The following is a 21,696-nucleotide window of genomic DNA, read 5'->3' on the forward strand; positions in this document are numbered from 1 at the left end:
TTCGCTCCCAGAATAACCATACACTCTCTCACTCTTTGGTGTTCTTTTGCTCATACTACGTGGCTTGTAACACAACCTAGCTGTTGTGCTTGTCCATGTCCAGAACACCACTAACAGTTGTATTATCTTTACATTTAAGGAAGGAAGAAAACAACCGATTTAAACTTATCTTTACACACCAAATCCTATCGAGGTGCCAATTCAATAATACACAAAGAATGAAAAAGTGCATAACTGGACCGTGAACTCAAACCCGAGATCTTTGTCGTACCGTGCCGATGCGTTAACCACTACGCTAGTGATTAACGCATAGGCATAGTACGCTGAAGATTCCGGTCGTTTAATACATTTTTCTCAATAGCCCCATTCAATATCCAAATAGCTGCCATAAATGTGTTCTTTTCATATGGTAAATTAAATAACAATCTAAATTAAAGTTTTCAATTTCGTCAACCACCATTTTGCTCGCTGTTCTCTTTTTATCAACACAAGAATTTTACGCAAGTCGCAAGCTAGGAAAAAAGATCTAGTAGTCCAATGACAAAAATCGGTAGCCAAACAGACTTAGTGATAGCCCAATGGGCCACTTTTCTTCAAAATTGGCAGTGTATTGCCACTCGCATAGCATCTGAGCGAAGGAGATATTAAAGGAGTGCCGGTAAGAGCACTATCATGTCCAGCGTTGAGGTCACTGATGAAACAAAGTAGCACAGGACGGACCGGAATGTAAACGCTGAACTAGACCATATGGATTATGCCCCTGCTTTGCTACGGTTGTGCCGCCAGCCCCGTCATACTGTATGAGACGACTGTCATCAGTCTATCTACTACACATTTCTCTCTCATACACAAAAAACACAAAACACAAACATACATATACATACACTACACGCAAGGAGAACAGTTCTGGCTAAAACCAGTTTAAGCACAGGAAAATAGGGTAAACGAGGCATTATTCCTCATTTTCAATAGAAACTGGACCCCTGCCGAGAGGCAGGAAATTCAAGACACCGTTTATGAAATAGTCTCCAAAGCAATCCCAATCTGCCCTGGCCGTAAAGGTAGGCACATTATCTACAACTTGAGTACAGAATAGGCCTTTTGCGATATTCTTGTTGATATAACTCAGGCAATGATTGTCTTTGCGTTATGTTAAAAGTATTTTGAAGAATTAGTAGATGAAATTTCACAATCCTATCGTTATTTTCCTTTTAGTTATAATTAATTACAATTTTTATTATTCAGACAGGGATAGTTGTCTTGGACAGAACGTCAGAGGTATGGCAGTTCTGGTGGAGTATAGCTTTAAGGCCCACACACTCATCGAGAAGCGTTCAGTGTTAAGACTATCGCTCGTCCATTTGCGTTGCATGCTATCACAAACGGACCGTATTACACGATACTGATCATGAGTGAGACTCTTGCCCATAACTTCTTCAACTGCTACTAATACAGTTAGGTAATTTGTTCTTTTAACTACTTTCAAAAAGTATATATATATATATATATATATATATATATATATATATATATATATATAAAATTTTTAACATTAAGTAATTTGATCCGATTTCCAAAAACATATTCTCATGTAAAAGCATCACAGTATTTTGAGAACTAGTTGGGGGCACAGGATGAGCTATATTTAAAAAAAGATGTACCGGGCGGTCAGTCTGGGCCTGTATACAAGACATAGCTGTACATAAATATTTCAACTTTGTTTTAGATAGTTGATAAATGTTGGAAATATCACAAGTAAAGTAAGTGTTAAGACAACTGATAGAACATTTTGCTAATTTCTTTAACGATGAAACGTACTTACCCAATACGGAAGGGTCACTAAAAATTCTCAAATTGTCCACTAGCCACGTAACAAAAACAATAATGATGCTCACAATAAAATAGCAGAAATAGTCCCATGTAAAGGAAGCCAACCAATACAAGAATTTGTTCGTGCCTGTCATTAGTTGCAATTGCTTAACTTTCGAGACTCGCTCCACTAATGGGAAGATTGCAAAATAAGCTACGAATATTAGCATTCCAATAGGTATCATAATCATCCACATCGCTGCGCGATGGAGTGAGAGTAAACTCCGCCAGTTATACGGTGCAACCTAGAAATAAACAAAATTATGATTTTAAGAACAACAAGGTAGAAGAACAAAGAATTACTAACTTTATCTTGTGTTATGAATTAGTTTTACAAGGGTCAATAATTTAACTTCCGGATGTGACAGTCCATGAGAAATGAGGCAAATTTACTAAAAAATAAAAATGCAAAACAATTCTGGATTGATATTAACCATATAAGCAGCCCTGCCTCTGAATTTCATACAAAACATTCTGAAGCAAAGAGTGTTAGATCCTCGCCAATTACCTTCAAATAATGAAGATGTTACGAGAACATTTTCAGACAATGGTTTCTTTAAAACGAAATACAATCTATGGAGTTTCTGAAGCGAGAATTTTCAGACCACTGATTACTCTGACGAACCACTCCCTATATTCCTAATGGAAATACAAATCGTTCACACAATGCAACAAAAGAGACTTTGCGACACTACCGGCTAGAGTTGTAACTAACTGCATCGTCTACTACTGGCAGTAGCTAAGTGTGTCATTGGCTAATTCTATCAGACTCTCACACTCTGAATGATTTGATTGGTTCTTGCTTTTAGTAGTTCGTAGTACTTAACTTCCTTAAGTGGCGGTGCCACAATCTCCACAGTTTCAACCGGAAGAGCAGCTGAAACCTCTTATACTATATTATTACTTTATGTTTCAGACTGTCTAAAAAATTTAAGTACATATACTGGTCTGTTTGTAGAGAATTTTGGCGAGGTAGGATATCTTTGAAAGATTGAGTGACCTGACCAACCTGCTACTACCGTAACAGATGAAACTATGGTTATTGTTGAAAACATGCTTTGTATGGGTCAATGATTGATATATTGGTAAACAGATTGGACTTTCAGTCACCACACGGCCATGAAACTCATACCATTCTGCACAAATGTCTTAATTCGACATTTTCTTTTCTTTTAGATGCCAGATTCACTGTCAGAAAATCAGAAGCAAGTTCGAGTGGAATGGTGGTGTTAAAAAAAGGGGGGCTTCAAAACAAGAAGAAACCTCACAAGAGCGACAGGCTAGCACGTAGTAGCATGCTTAGCAACCGAAAGTTCGAGCTATTGATTAGAAGTCCGTTACTTCGGTAGATGGAGGGCGAAAAACCGACACCAGCAGCAAAATGCTATACCGGCCGAGCATGTAGCGTTTACTAGAAATTTGTACACCGTGCTAGCGCTGTTACGATGTTCTCTTATATTTTGAAGGCTCTGTGTTTTGTTGATAATATTTCTGAATATGAGATTTTTGGTTACTTAATTTTTTTTTAACTGAGTTGAAATGAATAACAAGACATGCGTTGTATTCACCTTTTGTCCTGCCATTAGTTCAAAAAATGGTTCAACAATAACTTTGAAGACATTAAATTGGCGATATTTTTTAGTGTATATTATATTATATTGAATTTCTTGCTTTCTTTTCATCAAAATTAGATAAATATGATTCGATCTTCACTAAAAAGATTTATAATTCATTATGAATATACAGGAAAGGGATAGCTGCATGAATTGTATCCACTGCAGTTTTATCAAGTGTAAATTTGAGAACTTTATTTGTGAGGTTTCTCTCCCAATATCTTCCCTAAGTAAGACTGGATATTGTATAACTATTTTTCTTTCAATCTTTTGAATAACATAATCAAAATTAATGCTTCACTTGGAAAAGACACGCTGACACAGTTGCACTAGAATTCAATACTGTAGTTTGCACATACTAATAAAAGGGATACTATACTACCATAATGCGAAACCTACGAAGCCTACAGTCACATCTTCTATTGTAGTTTTTCATTTCTTTAGCTTCACCTCACCGGACCTCACCTGTTGTATTTTGATTGATAATGTCCAAAAATAACTTCAAAAGAATATATGGAAAATGCAAAATGTCACATCAGTATTTCTTTTTTTTTTATGTGCAACAGAAATGTTATTGATAATTAACTTAAAATGTGCTAAATAGAATTAATTTTATGCTGGAAGATAACTGATGTTAGATCTGCTGACGAGTTCAAATATTTTCATACAGCTACCATAAAAACCACTTCTCTTCCTGGGGAAAATGAAGCGCATAGGAAGTTGTGTTATTTTTGCAAATTCTAGCGGCAAACTAAACACACATGTCAAATGCATGAAGTATTCCTGCTCTTCAATGATTTTTTCATAACAGATTAGGTTGACAGGTTGTAGATTGCTCACTTTGCGGCGAAGAAACATATTTTGATATATATATATATATATATATATATATATATATATATATATATTACCCACTAGAGCTGAAGAACGTTTCTACCTTTTCTGAAGTACTGGGGACTCGTGAAGACAAGGAGGAGATTTTTAACTTGAATTGTGAGAAAGTAAAGCTTTCCATAATAAATTTTGGTTTCATGATTTATTTATCGGCGGTAAACATGGTAAGTTCTGGAATCTCCACTGAACTTAATTCCTGATTTTGTTAAGAGAAAGTCCTTAAAATGAGCTCTCAATATATTAGTACGAGTTTCTCGTATTATTAGAAAATTAGAGCAATTTAGATATGAAAAACTTCAGAATAACACTTCTAGAATAATACAATTTTAATAGTACCGGTAATAATAATGCTCTAGTTATAACTACATACACGGCAAATTACTTTTATTTCCAGTTTAACGTTCCTTCAGCACAGAGGCTATATGAGTTAATTTAGCGAGTGATCCACTCTAATCTTCCACATGAGAACGTTAATCATGAATCATGAGGAAGTCCAGCCATATATATTGCTCATTTAATTCACTCGGCACAAAATGAAAATTCAATCAATTATATTATTTCAAAACATGAGTACATGAAATGGATATCAATAGCTACATTAAGCTCTTGATTTCGTGCATCACTTCAATAAGAAATATTATAATTATCTTTCAATGGTATAACAACAAATACATAAATTATAATCTCTCATGATATAACAGTTTCTATATCTCTTTTATTTACCTAGGTACTCATATTTTGAAATATCGTAATGAATTTCATTGTTCAAGGAGGTAACTTTTCATCAAACACCTGAAAGAAAATAAATCTTTTTGCTAAATTTTAACTGTGCTGTCGAATGACGCTGTATGGGACACTGATTGCGCCTACAGAAATAAAAATTGAACAAAATCCCACCAAATAAATACTAAAAGCACTTCTGTCTTTTAGACAGGACTTGAGTTGAAACATGAAAAGTAAGTGATGGTTGTTGCTTGATCAGTAAGTATAAAATATAGTATGTCTTATTATTAGTTGTCACTATTACTGCAATCACTAATCAAAAGCTTTACAAAAGTTTATGAAGACATAATGGAATTGGTAAGCCAATAATTCTTATCAATAGAGCAAGGAAATTTAGATGCAAAATTTTGTCTTAGGCCTAAAATTTCAGTTAAAATAGGGGTAGATTTAAAAAAAAAAAAAAAAAAAAAGTTGCTAATTTCAAATGTAAATATTCATGTAAACAATAACCAAAACTATATACGTCATATATGAATACTCAAAATGTAGTCTCCCTAAAACGAGTCCCAGAACACAATGTTCTAAAGTTCTTTTTTCAGTGAGGATGTATCTCTGGTCATAAATAACTGAATGTGGAAAAGCACTCAACAATGCCAGTATTAGTAATAGCCTAGATTGTCAGCTTGACATTGTCAGCTTCCTTTATTTCCTATTCAATAGCTTTGACCTAGCAGGACTGCACTGAATTGAAAGTAGTATGATGCTGAATACATTCGATGTTCCTTGTTTAATTACTATTAGTTGTTCCTACCCAAATCTTTGGCTCGTTTACTAAGAATATTTAAATATTTTGCCTGGATGTTTATGCAACCAGTAATTCTTTAAATGTTTTCTAGTTTGCATAGCTGTTGGAATAAGTGTGTTTTTGCGTTATGTATAGGATAGGAGTAAAAATACGACAATAGAATAAAAAAGTTTTAAACACTGCTAAAAGGTGACGACATTGAGAAAAGTAAAAATCGTGCTAGCATTGAAAAACAAAGTGCAAAAATGTACAAGTAAAGCTCTTACGAATGTTTATTTCATGTTTTCTTTGTAAGACGAACTCATTTGGCCATTTCAATAGCAAGAAAAAATTGTGCAGCACCTAAAATTCCTAGTTCTACTTATTAATTAATATACTCTATTGAATAATGTACTTAATTTGTTGTTGTGTGACAACACATAATAATGATTAATCTGCACGAGAAAGCAAGATTGATATGTACTGAAACCAATACTCCAAGTTTCTTACAATATTTCAATGCAAACATATTTGACATGCTAACTATGGACACAGAGTTATAACTATTTAAAAAGTGAGACTTCCTTCTGAAAAGACCCTGTATTTAGATTTATACTACTTACAATAAATTTGAGAGGATGGTTAACCACCGTAATTGATGTATTTCTACTTCCAGTTGTATACTGAAGCATAGCATTTGTTACTAAATTCAGAGACAAAATCACTGAGTTGTGCCATTTATATAATGAAGATAAAGCAATAACATTTTCTGGATCGCTAAAGTTGGCAGCTACAATATAATGATGCCAAAATTCGTATTTCTCCATTTCAGCTGCATTGAGAAGATCTTTCGTCACGTTATTAGTAGAATGAACATTTGCAACTTTCTCAAGTAATTGGTGATAGTATCTTCCTGGACCTTCGTTGTCATCATGCTTAGTCTCATAAAAAACGTTCGTATGACCATATTTAGTGATTGTTGCTGTCTGAGCACCTTGTCTATCATATCTCTCTGGATATTTAGTTGCTATGAAAACCATCACGATTATCCAGACAATAAGAATTGCAATCTAAATAAAGAAGAAGAAATTGGTATCATTTTATAAAATATGTAGTGAAGCAGGGTCGTTGAAAAATTAGTTTTAAATTAATTCAAAATGTTAAAATGGACAATAATAATAATATAAAAACGTCAAAATATTTTGCTCATTAAAAAGTAAGTTTCGTCCGGTTAATAGAAACGATCTTGCGTTGTTAAATATTATAATACTGATGATAGTGTCACACGGAGACAGCAGCAAAATAGAAATATAAAAAAAAATCACTAACTATATTTTATAAAGTTTTTTCCTATAAGAAATGAGAAGCAAACATTTTATTATTAACACTATCAGCTATTACTCAAGAATACTTTCTCACGAAAGAAACTTAGCTTTTTTTTTTGAGCCTACTGAATATATATAATGTTTGGCCAATTCTGGTACAGATCGCTTTATTTTCATCAAGACGAATTGATTATATATGGGCTGCATGTGCTTAATCGCTGGGTATATTCCAACGCACAGAAAGTCAATTTGGTCCAGATCCAGAGTACCGGAAGTGATCAATTCCGGTAACGATCACTTTCTTTCAACAAGACAAGTTGACTGATACATAATTGTATGAGTTCAATAGCCGAAAATATCTCACCTCCGGGAACTATATTAGATATCGTGCAATATGAGTGGGTGACCGAAAGGGATCGATTCCAGTACCAATTACTTTCTTTCGTTACTCCGAGTTGATTGATATATAGGTTGCATGTGTGCAATCGCTGGATATACTCCACCTACGGAAAGTTCATTTGGTAAAGTCTATTGGAAGTGACCAACTATAGTATTGCTCGCTTTCTTTCTTCAAGGCAAACTGATTGATATATCGGTTGCATGTGTTCAATAGGTAAAAAATGCCCCACGCCTGGAAACTGTATTAGGTATTGTGTACCAGAAGTGGTTGGCCGGAAGAGACCAATTTCGGTACTGCTCGGATCATTAAGACGAGTTGATTGATACATAGGTTGCATATGTGCATTCGCTGGATATAGCCCACTCCCGGAAACTGTATTAGGTATCGTGCATCAGAACTGATGAATTAAGGTACGGATTGCTTTCTTTCGTCAAAACGAGTTGATTGTTATATGAGTTGCATACGTGCAATCGCTTGAAATAACCCCACCCCCGGAAATTGTACTGTTCCAAAAGTAATCGAAAACTACCGATATTCGTGTTCAATCCATAGTTTACGGGATTGTTGAGATTAATAGTGACACAACCGATGCCGTTTAAGTCTAAGTTCAGTCCCCATCAGACTAGGCGTGGTAAGGGGGAGTTGACGTTTTAACTACTGACATTTAAATATAAGTAACGAAGATGAAATATTATATTAGATGTAAATATTAAAAGAAAACACTGAAAAATGCATTACATAAATAAATATACTTTTGTATGAAAAATCAAAAAAACAAACTTTCTGCATATAATCTACCTGCTCTAAATATGTATTAGCATACAAACTCCGACTTTACTCGTTACAATTTAAATCTGGTACCCATAAATATTACTCTACGACATTGTACTTTATGATATTAATATGTATGTATTCTGTCTATTAAAAAGAGCAGAATATCGGCATATCTTACGAACTCTGATTACAATACTTTTTTATAATAATTAAAACAAAGTAATAATAGTTCTTCTCTGTGTTGAAAAGGAAACGAAGTTCCTTATATTCGTCGCGGAAATAAATTAAGGGTTAGTATACAGTATAATGCGTTCTGTTAGTTTAAGATTTTCGAGGTTCAGTACATAATTGGATACCAGCATGAAATTTTGCACAAGACATCTATAACTTGTTCTTAGTCAAAAACCGTCTAGACACAACTCATATCGCCCCTACGAGCAGAGGGGGAGGGAAGGAAATATCCTTAGGCGCGCAAATACTCCATATTAAAACGTACTTTCTGACGACATAACTACCCATCCACTTATGATATAAGGATGATTGTGACTTTTTTTTTTTTAAGAAACTAGCTAACGTCTAATATACATTTTATCCCCTCGAATGTCCCAAAAAAGGGGGGAAAGGATTTGGGATATTCAAAACTTCGCCTTTCCCCAAAGAGGTTTACGAGCCTAGTTATGGGCTAAAATTCAAGATAATCAGTGAAATAACCGATATTACAAAATTAAAATAATTAGCCAGTGTGCGAACTACCAGGGACATAAGGAGGAAATCCCCTTCTGTAGAGCTGAATGCTTCCCATAAATTGTGAATTTTTCAATGTTAATTTTCTCGTATGTACACTTCATTCCCCCTTTAAAATGTCATTTAATTCACGTATTCTACATCGAATCCTTATTCTACAATTGTCTTCCCAGTGATGTATTATTCATTTGTCTGTGATAATTAGTATATAAACAATTAATCAGAATTTATAATAGTCTTGTTTCCTTTACATATTCTTGGAGCAACATTTTTGGGTTTTTAAGGACTCTTTTTTTTTTTCCCTCAATCAGCTTTTAATAACAATAGTTAGGATCACTGTAGTGTGTACTCTAAACAAGAAAAAAGATACGCCGTCGGTAGTTGAAATGAGGAAGGTAAACTTGTAGTTCGGAAAGTGGGGTAGGATTACTTTGAACTTCAACTGAATGGAAATTGTGTATGGTGCCTTAACTTGGACCACCTCTAAACAACACACTAAAACAACCAGAAGGCATGTACTCACAGAGTGGATAAGCAAATGAACTGGATGCCAGGCACAGAGAGAACACAAACTCCTTTGAGAAAAAAGTTCCAGAAGCATGTAAGTGATTTTGTAAATTCATTTGAACAGTATGGCAATCCTTTTGAAAAAAAAAATGTTCTCTCTACAGCTGTGAATAAAATCAGACTTTCAGAAGAAGTAGAAAAGCAGTTCAGAAGACATAAGAAAGGTATCACTTCTTACGATATGTATGTAAAGGAAAAACTTATCAAATTGAAGTTATCTGTGCATTCTCTAATAAAAAGAAGCAATTTAACATTGTTTAGAGTGAAGAGTGGAACAACCAATTCAGCGAAAGCGCTTCAAGTGAAGGACTTACGAAAAGATGCAAATGTATTTTGCAAATTGTATGTAGCTACTCAAGGACAGGATGGTGATATTGCTACACTACTTGCACATGAAAACCAGTTCTACCTACCATCAATTAGTGAGTTTGGAAAGCTTTGTAAACCGTCCAATAAATCTGCCATTTTGAATTGCATCAAATCTAGATTTGTTGAGAGTAATTGTGATTGCCTGACAGATTGTACAGCTTGTGTTGTAGACGAAACAGCCTTTGTACATTGGTTGCATCCTGGTACATTGAGGGTACTTGAAGAATTCATAGACAAGATTTTTCTTCAAGCAGTAAACGATCGACTTCAAAATTTTGGAACACTTGACATTATTTTCGATCGATACTTAAAAGATAGTCTTAAATCAGACGCCAGATCAGAAAGAGGTAGTTGGCGGAAAATGCTTGTGAACCCTACAATACCTTTTTCCAAAGATGTACAATAAATTTCTCCTCGATGATGACAACAAAACATAACTTTTACATCTTCTTGCCAAAGCAGTTTCCAGATTTGAAACGTGACCAAAAAACTAGTAGGAAGTGCTGAAGATCGAGTTGCTTGGTCCGCTGGAACATTCAATAGTAGCAATCATGAGGAGGCTGATAGTAGACTTCACAAGTAAGAAACTGTTCCGTTCGGCCACAAGAGTATTGTCCTTGTTACAGTCGACTCCGATGTAGTAGTTGTTGCTGCCACCGCTCTTTTGCAGCTGTCATAAGGTTTTCAGGATCTCTAGTTTGAGTTTGGCAGTGGCAAGAACAAGAAAATTTTCTCACTGAGCATTTTCTTGGAAAATTTTTTAGATGGCATTCGTAATGTATTGTCGTTTTTCCATACATTTACAGGATCTGATACTGTGTCAGCATTTTATAGAATTGGAAAGACCAGGGCTTGGAACGTTTGGTTGAAAATGTCAATTATCATCCAAGTCTTCAATAACTTGTTAAATTCTATGGAAATACAGGATGAAGATTTCCAAATGATCGAATGTTTTACTATCCTTCTGTATGACACACAAGCACCACCAAAGTGTATATGAATGTCGCAGAATTTTGTTCTCGAAAAGCAACAGGTCAATCTAAAATATCCCACCAAGAGCAGATGCATTAAACTATACGTGAAGCATGCGATTCTGCAGACAATGATTTGGAAAAACAGTGTCTTCAACGCGAAATGGAAATTCCACCATTTACTTCCTTTGGGTGGAAAAGAAGTTCCTCTAGTGGATATGAGCAACTCTGGATAACTATCCCAGAGGTTTCGAAAGCCTATTCTGAAGTAATCTGCTGTCACTGCAAAGCAATGTGTGTAAGAAACTGTAGGTGCAAGAAAAACCTATCGTCCTTGCACTTCACTATGTGATTGCGATGGACAATGTGCTGAATAAACGTATATACTTGAACAGTTCGGTTTACTGTTTGAAATGTTTCTACAGCCAGCAATGATAACTGTAAATGTTACCATGATCTAAATTTTATTTCTTTTTTGGGGGGAAGGGGGTAAATATTATGTAAGATTATTATTAATGACATAGTCTGATGGAAATAGCAACAATAACTTTTTTCCAGTGTGTAAAGTGATTAATTGGTTCTATTTTGCGTTTGCTTTTAAATGTTTCATTTTTTAATCATCCAAATATATTTAGTGATAAAATATCGGTATAATATGATAAGTTAAAACGAAAAATAGTGCATGGCGTAAGATAAGTAATTCTCTGAAACGAATGCTAGTGAATCTGAGAACATTTGAAATCTCTGAAGCAGAGAAAAGCAAGCAAGATTATTTTCTTTCATATTTAAGCTACAATAAATTTGTCCTCTTAGCTTTATAAATTAATAATATTTTTAAAATTGTCTAATAACTGTCAATAATTTTAATTGCAACCTATAAATAGAGAACAGTACACCTGCAAATGCATTTTTATTGCGAAATAAGTTACATTCCAAAAAAAAAAAAAATATGAAAGCTTCTTCATCAAAAATACTTCAAAAACTATTTTTCTCAATTGTGGGGTTGACGAACATGGCGTTGGTTGCCCCACCCTTCCTAAACTGGCGAGAGTGCTAAGATAATTGCAATATCGGTTATTTCACTAGAATTTGAGCCCCTAAGTAGGTTTGTAAACCTCTTTGGGGACTTTCCTCTTTTCCTTACAACGGAAGAACGCGAAATTTTGAAAATTCCTAATTCTCTTCCTCCCCTTTTGAAGCATTCAAGGGGATAAAATATATACCGGACGTTAGCTAGTTTCTTCAAAAAAAAAAAAAAAAAAAGGTCACAATCATCCTTATATCATAAGTAGATGGGTAGTTATGTCGTCCGAAAGATATGCTTTAATATGGAGTATTTGCGCGTCTACGGATACTTCCTCCCCTCTCCCTCTACTCGGGGAAGGGGTACAAGTTGTCTCGACGGTTTTTGACTAAGATCAAGTTATAGATATCTTGTGCAAAATTTCATGTTGGTATCCAAATATGAACTATCGAAGGACTAACAGAAGGCACTAGTAGGAACGTTGACAGTTATAAATAAGTCCAATTAACTTGTAAGTGCACTACCGTATTTCATAAAAAAGTAAGACATCTCTATCGTCCTACGTAACATGGAACAGAATGTTTCTAATGTGGTAAGCATCACAAATAATTGGACGGTATGATAAAATCAGAACATCAGGATGTCATGATGGCCATGGTAATCTATATAAATTTAGAATTACATTACTGTTATAAAATATAATTTAATAGACATCTTATAACACTATCATCCAAGCAAAGTATGGGAAATGCGTTTTAAAATAAATTTAGAAATAGTAACAATAAAGTTTTCCTATCCGATCTTCTTTATCAACAAGAGAAACGAATGATACGAGAGAGGATTAAGAAATCAAATTGAAAGGTTCTAGGTTTTTTTTTTTTTTTTTTAACAACTTACCAAAGATCCAAAAGTAAATTTTCTCATGTATGTGTACTGCATCTTTTTGCGAATCATGGCTCTAAATCGCTGAATTTGTAATTTTATTCCTGTAACTTTATTTAAGCTTTCAGCTACAAGATAGAAATATTATAATGAGAAAAAACTTTAAAATATTATATCGTGGATTACATATTATTATATATTGAACATTATATAACGTTGTATTTCCACACTTCTGAACGTGGAAAAAAGAAAAACTACATTTCCTCTTTCAATATTCTACCTTTTAATAATAATCGTGTAGAAATTAATATAACCACGACATTATACCAGATGGTTCTAATCCATTGTGAACACTGACAATATCACTAAAGTATCAATATGATTGCTCATCTTTCAATTAGCTATAATATTTATTGCAGTGATTTACATGGTAGAGAATATATCTTCAATTTTCAAATATTAGTGTGAATTTTACACAAATAGATGTCTGTGAAGATTTTACATAATTCTCGAATAATTACTTTTATAAGCTACTTTTAAAATTAGTACTTATTTACCAAGTTTTTCTTTGAATTCAATAATTGAAAAGCTTTTTTTTCTTTCAAATACTTTTACAAGTGGAGAAATCTCATGATCATATGCTGCACCAAAAATGACACAAATTACACCTATAGATATATAAACCTATAAAGTTTCTTCCTGAGATTTACAAAGTCCTTTTTGTTTTCTTTTTCAAAAGTACTGATGCTCCTATTAGATAAATTTAAACCTTGTCTAACTAAGAAACAGGTTGCATTTAAGAGTGTTACAGCACAGTAGATCACATTCAAGTGATGAGAAAATTGATAAAATGATCAAACGAGTATAAATTATCTTTGTGTGTTGCGTTCATTGACTATAAATAATAATAATAATAATAATAATAATAATAATAATAATAATAATAATAATAATAATAATAATCTTTTGATTTCTGAAGACCTCGGCTGTGATTCACACTGTTAAAGCAAGTTAAAGCAAGAAAATTATATAGAAGTTATAAATAAAGCTTATAAAGAAGCTATATCGAATATCTAACTGTTTGACTGTACAAAGACTATAAGGATAGAGAGAGAGAGGTATATCAGGATGATACTATTTCTTCTAGGTTTCTTCCCAAACGAACTAAGTATGTGTTTCGATTTCTAAAGTGGGAAAACTAAGGAATAAATGTAAACGGAAACACCTAATCCACTTTCGTTTTGCTGGTAATATCGGTTCTCTTTGCAAACAATAACAACAGATATCTGCAAGATATGATAGGTAGTTTCAAGAGCACAAAAGTCGGGTTAAAATTGAATCAAGCAAAGAAAAAAGTAATTCAACTGAACAACTTCGCAAGTAAATTAAACACTGAAGTTGAAAATATGGAATAGGAATAAGAAGTGAATACCTAAGTCTGCCTAAGACAAGAGATTCATGTAGGGTAACAAAGAAGAAATTAACAGACGTAGGTTGAAGCACATTCGCAATGAGTAACTTTATACTGAAAATCGAATACCAGCGATTTAAAATGTAAAATTCTCAATAAATGTAAGCCTACTTTGACAAATAAAAACGGAGACACTAATAATATTAGGCATTTACCGTCTCCAAACTACAAAACGAAGAATGGAAAGATAAATGCTAGAAAATAACCATACAGATCAGATGGTGACAGGAATGATGGATATTGTCATGAAAATAAAGGCGTTAAGGTACAATGGGTCGGGCATATTTCAAAGAGAAATACGATCGATGGAGAAAAGCAATTCTTGAATTGGAACTTGGTCCAAAAGGTGAAGGGAAACTAGAAAATGTCTTCGTACAAGGTGGTGTGACGAAATCAATAAATCATAAAGTAACATGGTAAAGAATTGCCCGAGATAGATGGTTGTGAAAACAAAATTGGAAGATCATCTAGCAGTAGATTGACAATGGTTGTATATATACTGCTCGAAAAAGTTTCTTCTGACTTAGGCTCCAGATCTCAATACTAGGCGCCAAAGTAACACAAATCTAATTTATTACATAGGCCTTCATATTTTGCACTTGAATTATCTAGGCAAACTCGTATTTCCAGTCACCATGGCGATCTGGCGCCCGGCCATTTTGATCCCTGAACCTAGTTTATTCTGCTTCACATATAAAATTTATTTTCCACATCTCCAACCTACGTTCATCGTCCTAGCAATCGACCTTCAATCCAAACGACCCTTCTGGATTCACTAGTGTTAAACTGGAAATGACTGTTTATTAACGACATTGTGCTTCCTAGGACTTTGAAAGTAGAGTGACCAGATTCTGACAAACGAAAAATAGGACACAAGTGTAATAGTATATGATAGACTACAGCGTCGGCAATACGCATATTCTGATTTCATTTAACTTTAACCTGAAGTTAATCATTCATTTTTGCTTAAAAAAATACTCAACAAAAGTATTGAAGGTATTCAACATACTTTCACGAAAGACAAATACAAGATTGATAACACAATTTAAAACAATTTGATGGAGTAACATAAAGGAGTTACATTAATGAATGTTGAAGCATAACATTTTAATGAAACATAAAAATGCGATTCGTCTTAACGGTTATTTATCGATTAGCTTGAAAACTTTTTCAAAAAATGTTAACAAATTTTTAATTAATATGTGACATCTGTTTACCAATTAAACATCAATACAGTGCTTGGTGACATATTTTTCGTTTGAATGTAAAACAATGATTTGTTGATTATCTTCCTTTCCTAATAATAATCTTTCGAGAAATGTTGAAAAACACAGCTGTTTATCATTGAGGAAAAGCTGTAATTCGAAATGTTGTGAATAAAGAATGACACATTCAAGCATTGTAAATAAGTTAAATTAGGATATTTCGCAAGACATTTTAAAAAAGAAGGACGTTTCTCGATTTTTTAGATGTCTTTGCAACACGTGGAACAGCTCTTTGAAAACCAGTACCAGTACTGTACTGGAAAATCAGTATGTCTGGTCACCCTGTTCGAAAGAAGCTTTAAACATAAAACCCACAATTTCAAACTGTATGTAATATTGCACCACGTCTTACCTGATACTCTTGTTTCAACTTGCATTTTATTTTGTACATGCTTTAATATTATTTTAGAGCGTTAGGAATCGTCATCAACATCTAAGTACTCTGATAAAAATTAGCTGATCTCTTGCGCAAATTGAGAATCTCCATGCATTTTTGTTTAGCTAATCTTTTCGTCTTCGCGTAACATTTATCCATTTTAACACCTTCCATCAATTATATCTTTTCTCTCCTTTCTTTCTATCCTTTCACCATACATCCTATTACATTAGTCAGGATACAATTCGTTCTTAGATAAAATCTCAACGTTTCTCTTTCTCTTTCTATTTACACAAAATATTGTTCTTTTCTTCCCAACTCTACCTGGCACTTGCTTATTACTTTTCCATACGATGAAGCTGATATTCTTCTTTGTTGTGCATGTTCGACGCGGAAGATTCAGGTTCGATTCTCGATGAAAGCTTATCCTATTCGGATCCCATATTAAACTGTAGGTCCACGTCTCATATAGCCTCGCTAGTGAAATGAACACTAAACTCCAATACAATCTATAAATGACTTATTAGAATATATGTATCCAGCAAAATGTATTCTATATGCTGATGACATCAGTATGATTATATCAGGAAAATCGATAGAAGAAGTTGAGAGGAAATCTGACATTTTTACGGACAAATTAGTAAAATGGTTAACAGCGAATAATTAATTATAAATCATGATAAATCAATTCTCTTACATTTTCATTTTCCAGGAAAACCGCGTATATCACCTAAAATAAAAATATCTTCTAACTTACTCCAATATCCTTGCATAACAAAGCTTTTAGGTGTAATCATAAGTGACGATCTTTCATGGTCTGCTCATATCTCCACTTTAAACAAGAAACTAAATAGCGTGTGTTTTGCCTTATGCAAACTTCAAGATACTGTGTCGAGAGAAGCACTTCTTAGCTTTTATTGCGCCAAGTTTAATTCATTTACTTCGGCATAATACACTGGGGATTTGCTGAAAATAGTGTAAGCACTTCCATATTGCAAAAGAAAGCAATTAAAATAATTTTTGGATTACCCACAAAATCGACATGTAAAAAGGTTTTCATAGAAGCAAAAATTTTAACCCTCCCCAGCTTATACATCTAAAAATCTATTCCTTTTACTGTGAAAAACAAGCATCTTTTTATCTTTAACAAAAGTGTTCATAGCCATAATACAAGACAAGGTAGTGACATATTTGTGATTCATTAAAAATATGCTAATATAAGCAAAACCGTGTACATGAATTGTGTCAGATTGTATAATAAACTTCCTCTGTACTTGAAAAATATGACCAATGTTTCCATTCTTGGTAAGACGTTATATAATCTACTCGCTGAAAAGTGCTATTACACCATTAAAGAATATTTAAATGACTCATTAAGTGAAGAGTTGGTAACAGATACTTACTCGTGAGTACATGCCTGGTGTGGTACAAACAGTTACCTAATTAAGATGTAAATTGTAATGTTTTTATACTTAATATATCCTATTATGTGGTTTTGTGTTTTAGAAAAATGCATGATGTATAGCTCTGGTACTTGATAATATTGTATGTATTTTTTTTTTCTGACAACTGTAATGCTCACATGAGAATTTCTCGTGTTTTGTAAACTAATGAAGCAGGCAAATAAATGAAATGAAATGAAATCCCTTGTTGTACACGTCCACATTTCGAAAGTCTACACTCATTTTTCGTCACTTTTCTATACCAGACGTCTTCCTCAACTTTCTAATACAGTGCTCATCTTTGTTGTGTATTTTCTTTTTTTCTTTCTACGTAGCTCTTTACTTAAATACTCATCAAATAAATATCTTATTATCTTAAATGATTATTTCGCCATTCCTATCTTTGATCTTATTTCATATTCTAGCTCAACTCAATTCATGTCTTCACTAATAATACTACTAGCTACAGAAAACTAGTTACCTGTCCTACCCTCCGCCCTCCTACTGTGGTATTTGATATATACTGATTCTTTCCAATCACCAATGCTTTTGTAAGACAAAGTATTATAATACAAATAAGTAAATCAAATCTATGTCGTTTACTTTAATCGTGCAAAATAATTTTTATGTAAATTTCTGCACTATCATATATCTTCTATCTGTCTTATAGATAGATAGAAAGATTATTGAATGATATATGATTTTGTCTGTGTCAAGTTATTTGTATTGGCGCATAGTGTTTCTACCCGAATTATTGTAAAAAAAAAAATAAATAAATAAATAAAAAATAAAAAAATAAAATAAAAATAATAATAATAATAATATATGTAGCGCAATATTTCATAATTTCAACAGTTCTGCTGTCTAGATTTTGTTAGCAACTGTAGTTTTATTCTACATTCCGGTAACTTAAAATTTTTCAACGATAAAGTAACTGCTACAATACTTACTATTCTGATTGTTTCCTTTTCCACAATGTATATCTAGCCTTTCTTCAGGGGAAAGTTTTCCAGTGTTTAAGTCGTCACTTTTATTTGTTTCTCCTGCTCTATTAAGAAAAAGAAACGTTTTATGTTCTCTCTTTTCAAACTATGTAATTGCAATATGAAACACAGTTTTCTCACAATACTTCAAATTCCATATCAAATATTTATTACAATAAAAGATCATTTAACTTTATCTGTTATTCTAATCTGAAAATCTTAAATAATATTTAGATTCGTTAAGTTCTCTTTCACATTGTCGCATGAGAATCAGAGGAACGTAACTCCAAAAATGCGGTTTTCGTTTTCTTCATGTTTGGACACAATTTTGAAAGCCCAACTTGATGTGAATGGAACGTAATGCCATCTGTTCTCCTTGTCGATCATCTGTTGTAATGTAGCTCAATTACCATTTTATTAAAAACACATCTCTCTAAGAAAATAATATTTCTGTCCTCTCGTCCGTAAACCTACGAAAATTGAATTACGTTCCTCTGGTTCTCATGCGACGACATGACCCTGTAGAATCCCTAATTGTCATGTTATAACGAGTCATAAATAATTTAAAAATTTGTAGATCATAGACTCAGAATACACATGATGCATTGTAAAGAAAGATGTGTTTTGTAAAGAAAAAGGAAACTCGAGCATCATAAGTAAAAGAAGACTGACTGGAACAACTATAGAGATCATATTGTTCGTACAGAATAGAATGCGTAGATCACAAATTAGCAGTATTTAGTTTTCTACCAAAATTAATTACCGCCTTCCTTGACCCTTCCGTTCTAGTGCGAATCTATCTTAATTATCTTTAATAGCTCCCTTTTATCGTATTAAAATGGAATATTAATAATTTGGAAGCTAGGTAAAATTTAAATTATAACGAACGTAAATTTTATATGAAGTACACCCTTTCTAGAATGAGAAAGAAAAAGAATTAGCAAGAGTTTGTCCCTCACTTACCATTATCTATAATGGAAGCGAAGCTTAATTACTTCAAGGTCAAAGTTAGAGATTTCTCTTTAATAAATGATAATGTAATCGGACAAATACAATTCTTCTTGTCTCAGACATAATACTGTAAGTTTGACAATATCTAGTGCGATATCTATCAGGAAAGATCGTAAAAAAGTTAAAAAGTAAATAAATAAAGAGAGACACTCATTATAAGCACTTCAAATATCATTTCATTCAGTATAAGCCTAAGAACTTTGAGATGTTCATCCCAATACTCCCTCCCTTGGGTATGGGTTTGACAATACCTGATAAAATGAAAATGAAATTTTTAAGTTTTACGTCCCACGTCATGAAGTCTAGGCTAACGGAGAAGGTGATGATGAGAAATGAATGAAAGGGTGAAATGTAGGAAGTGGGAGGAAACGCGAGAACCTAGAGAAAACCCACACACGGTATTTGCCCACCATATAACGAAATACTTTGGCTAGATTATTAATTACCTGTACCTTGGGCAGAAAGTGCTCATACATAAGCAATATACTTAATAGAATGTCAATTTAATAATAACAAAAGAAGAATGTTTTTAATATATGTAAAAAAATATATTATGGGATAGTGTTTTTAGTTGCTATGTAATTGTTGTTTATGGATACCTAATCATCATGTCTGTGTGCATGACAGTTTGAATGAAAATACATAAAAGTGTATCAACTAATAAACCATTTGATACCGTTCATCGACTTTATAATTCTTATAGAAAAGGTGAGAATAATAGTATATATAATTATTAAAGATATTTTTACATGCAAACAATTGCTACCACTCGAGATTCATATATCAACGATCGAACCAGGTTGACGACTACCCTTGGTGAGTCGTTATAAAAATTTTGGTGCCTTCACACCGGGATTAGCTAAAAATTTTGGTTTACCTCACCCGGGACTTTTCATAAATTCATATCCCGAAGCAAAGTAAGGGTGAATTTACTTTTGTAATAAGGTTAATGAATACAAATTTCACAAGACTAAGAAGTGGTAGAATAATCATAAGAAAAATGAACGGTGAGGCAATTGAGAAAGAATCCAATAATAGTGACAACGGTGAACATAGTGTAGCACCAGGAATGACATCAGAAGACCGAATCTTGCTAGCCTTACAGCGACAATTGATTCAGATGTCTACCGAATTAAAGCAGACGATAGAGCAGAAGTCCGAAGAATCCAACAAGCAATGCGAAGAATTGAAGCAGACGATAGAACAGAAGATAGAGCAGAAGTTCGAAGAATCCAACAAGCAATGCGAAGAATTGAAACAGACGATAGAACAGAAGATAGAACAGAAATTCGAAGAATCCAACAAGCAATACGAAGAATTGAAGCAGACGATAGAACAGAAGATAGAACAGAAGTCTGAAGAATCCAACAAGCAATACGAGGAATTAAGTAGACGAATGGAACAGAAGTCAGATGAAACGAAACAGTCAATTGTCCAGACGATGAATCACATCACCTCGCAGTTCGAGGAAAAGTTAAAAAGAATATCTGAGGATTGTCAGGATAAGCACAACCACCAAATCCAAGAAATCAGTGATGTAAAAAAGGATTTAGAAGTAATAGAATCTTCTGTTCAACAGCAAAAGATTCAGGTCATCAATAATTCTAACAACATACGTGCAAATACGCAATTGATAGCTACTCTACAGGAAGAAATTAGAACGCTACAGGTTAAGGACAACACATACCACAATAATATGGGTAGTGATCGCTTGGAGTTTCCCCACTCACCAGAGATGACTTCGCCTTCACCTGTGTCTGATGAGGATATTATTTTGGAAGAAATTCATCCGAAGAGTACAGATGGGCGGAAAAGGGATGGTGCAACGACACATCACGTCATGGATAGGAATTGTCACCCAATAAGTGCACGGAATGATAAAAGGAAGGTAAAGTTAAGTGTTAAGATGAGTGAAATACGGGCTATGAGTAAATTCAGTGGTAAATGTAATGAAAACGCTACTTCTTTCCTGGAAAAATTTCAGGACGAATGCAATATAATGTGTATAGATAGATCACAATATATGAAATTAATCCCTCATGTATTCCTCCCACCATGTTCTTTATGGTTTAAAGCAGTACGTGATCACATCAATACATATGAGGAATTCAAAGCGGCACTGATCGCAAATTATGAAAATGACTTTTTGCTTGCAAATCGAGATGCCACCATTAGAAATCAACATTTCAATCCTCGTTTGCACAAATCT

The 21,696-nt window shown here is 33.5% G+C and overlaps 1 protein-coding gene across 1 annotated transcript in view; it reads right to left on the bottom strand.

Moving 5' to 3' along the window:
* The window catches only part of LOC145660862 (phospholipid-transporting ATPase ABCA3-like), a 157,083-nt gene that overhangs the window by 824 nt on the left and 134,563 nt on the right, over nucleotides 1–21,696 (bottom strand). The window contains exons 15-18 of the mRNA XM_081726288.1: nucleotides 18,444–18,541; nucleotides 12,955–13,067; nucleotides 6,507–6,953; nucleotides 1,662–2,114 (exon numbers count right to left, since the gene is read on the bottom strand). Of these exons, the coding sequence (XP_081582414.1) occupies nucleotides 1,662–2,114; nucleotides 6,507–6,953; nucleotides 12,955–13,067; nucleotides 18,444–18,541 (1,111 nt within the window). The remainder of the gene's footprint in view (nucleotides 1–1,661; nucleotides 2,115–6,506; nucleotides 6,954–12,954; nucleotides 13,068–18,443; nucleotides 18,542–21,696) is intronic.

Source organism: Thermobia domestica, chromosome 9, assembly GCF_964235325.1.
Source record: "Thermobia domestica chromosome 9, izTheDome1.hap1.1, whole genome shotgun sequence".
Classification (NCBI taxonomy): domain Eukaryota; kingdom Metazoa; phylum Arthropoda; class Insecta; order Zygentoma; family Lepismatidae; genus Thermobia; species Thermobia domestica.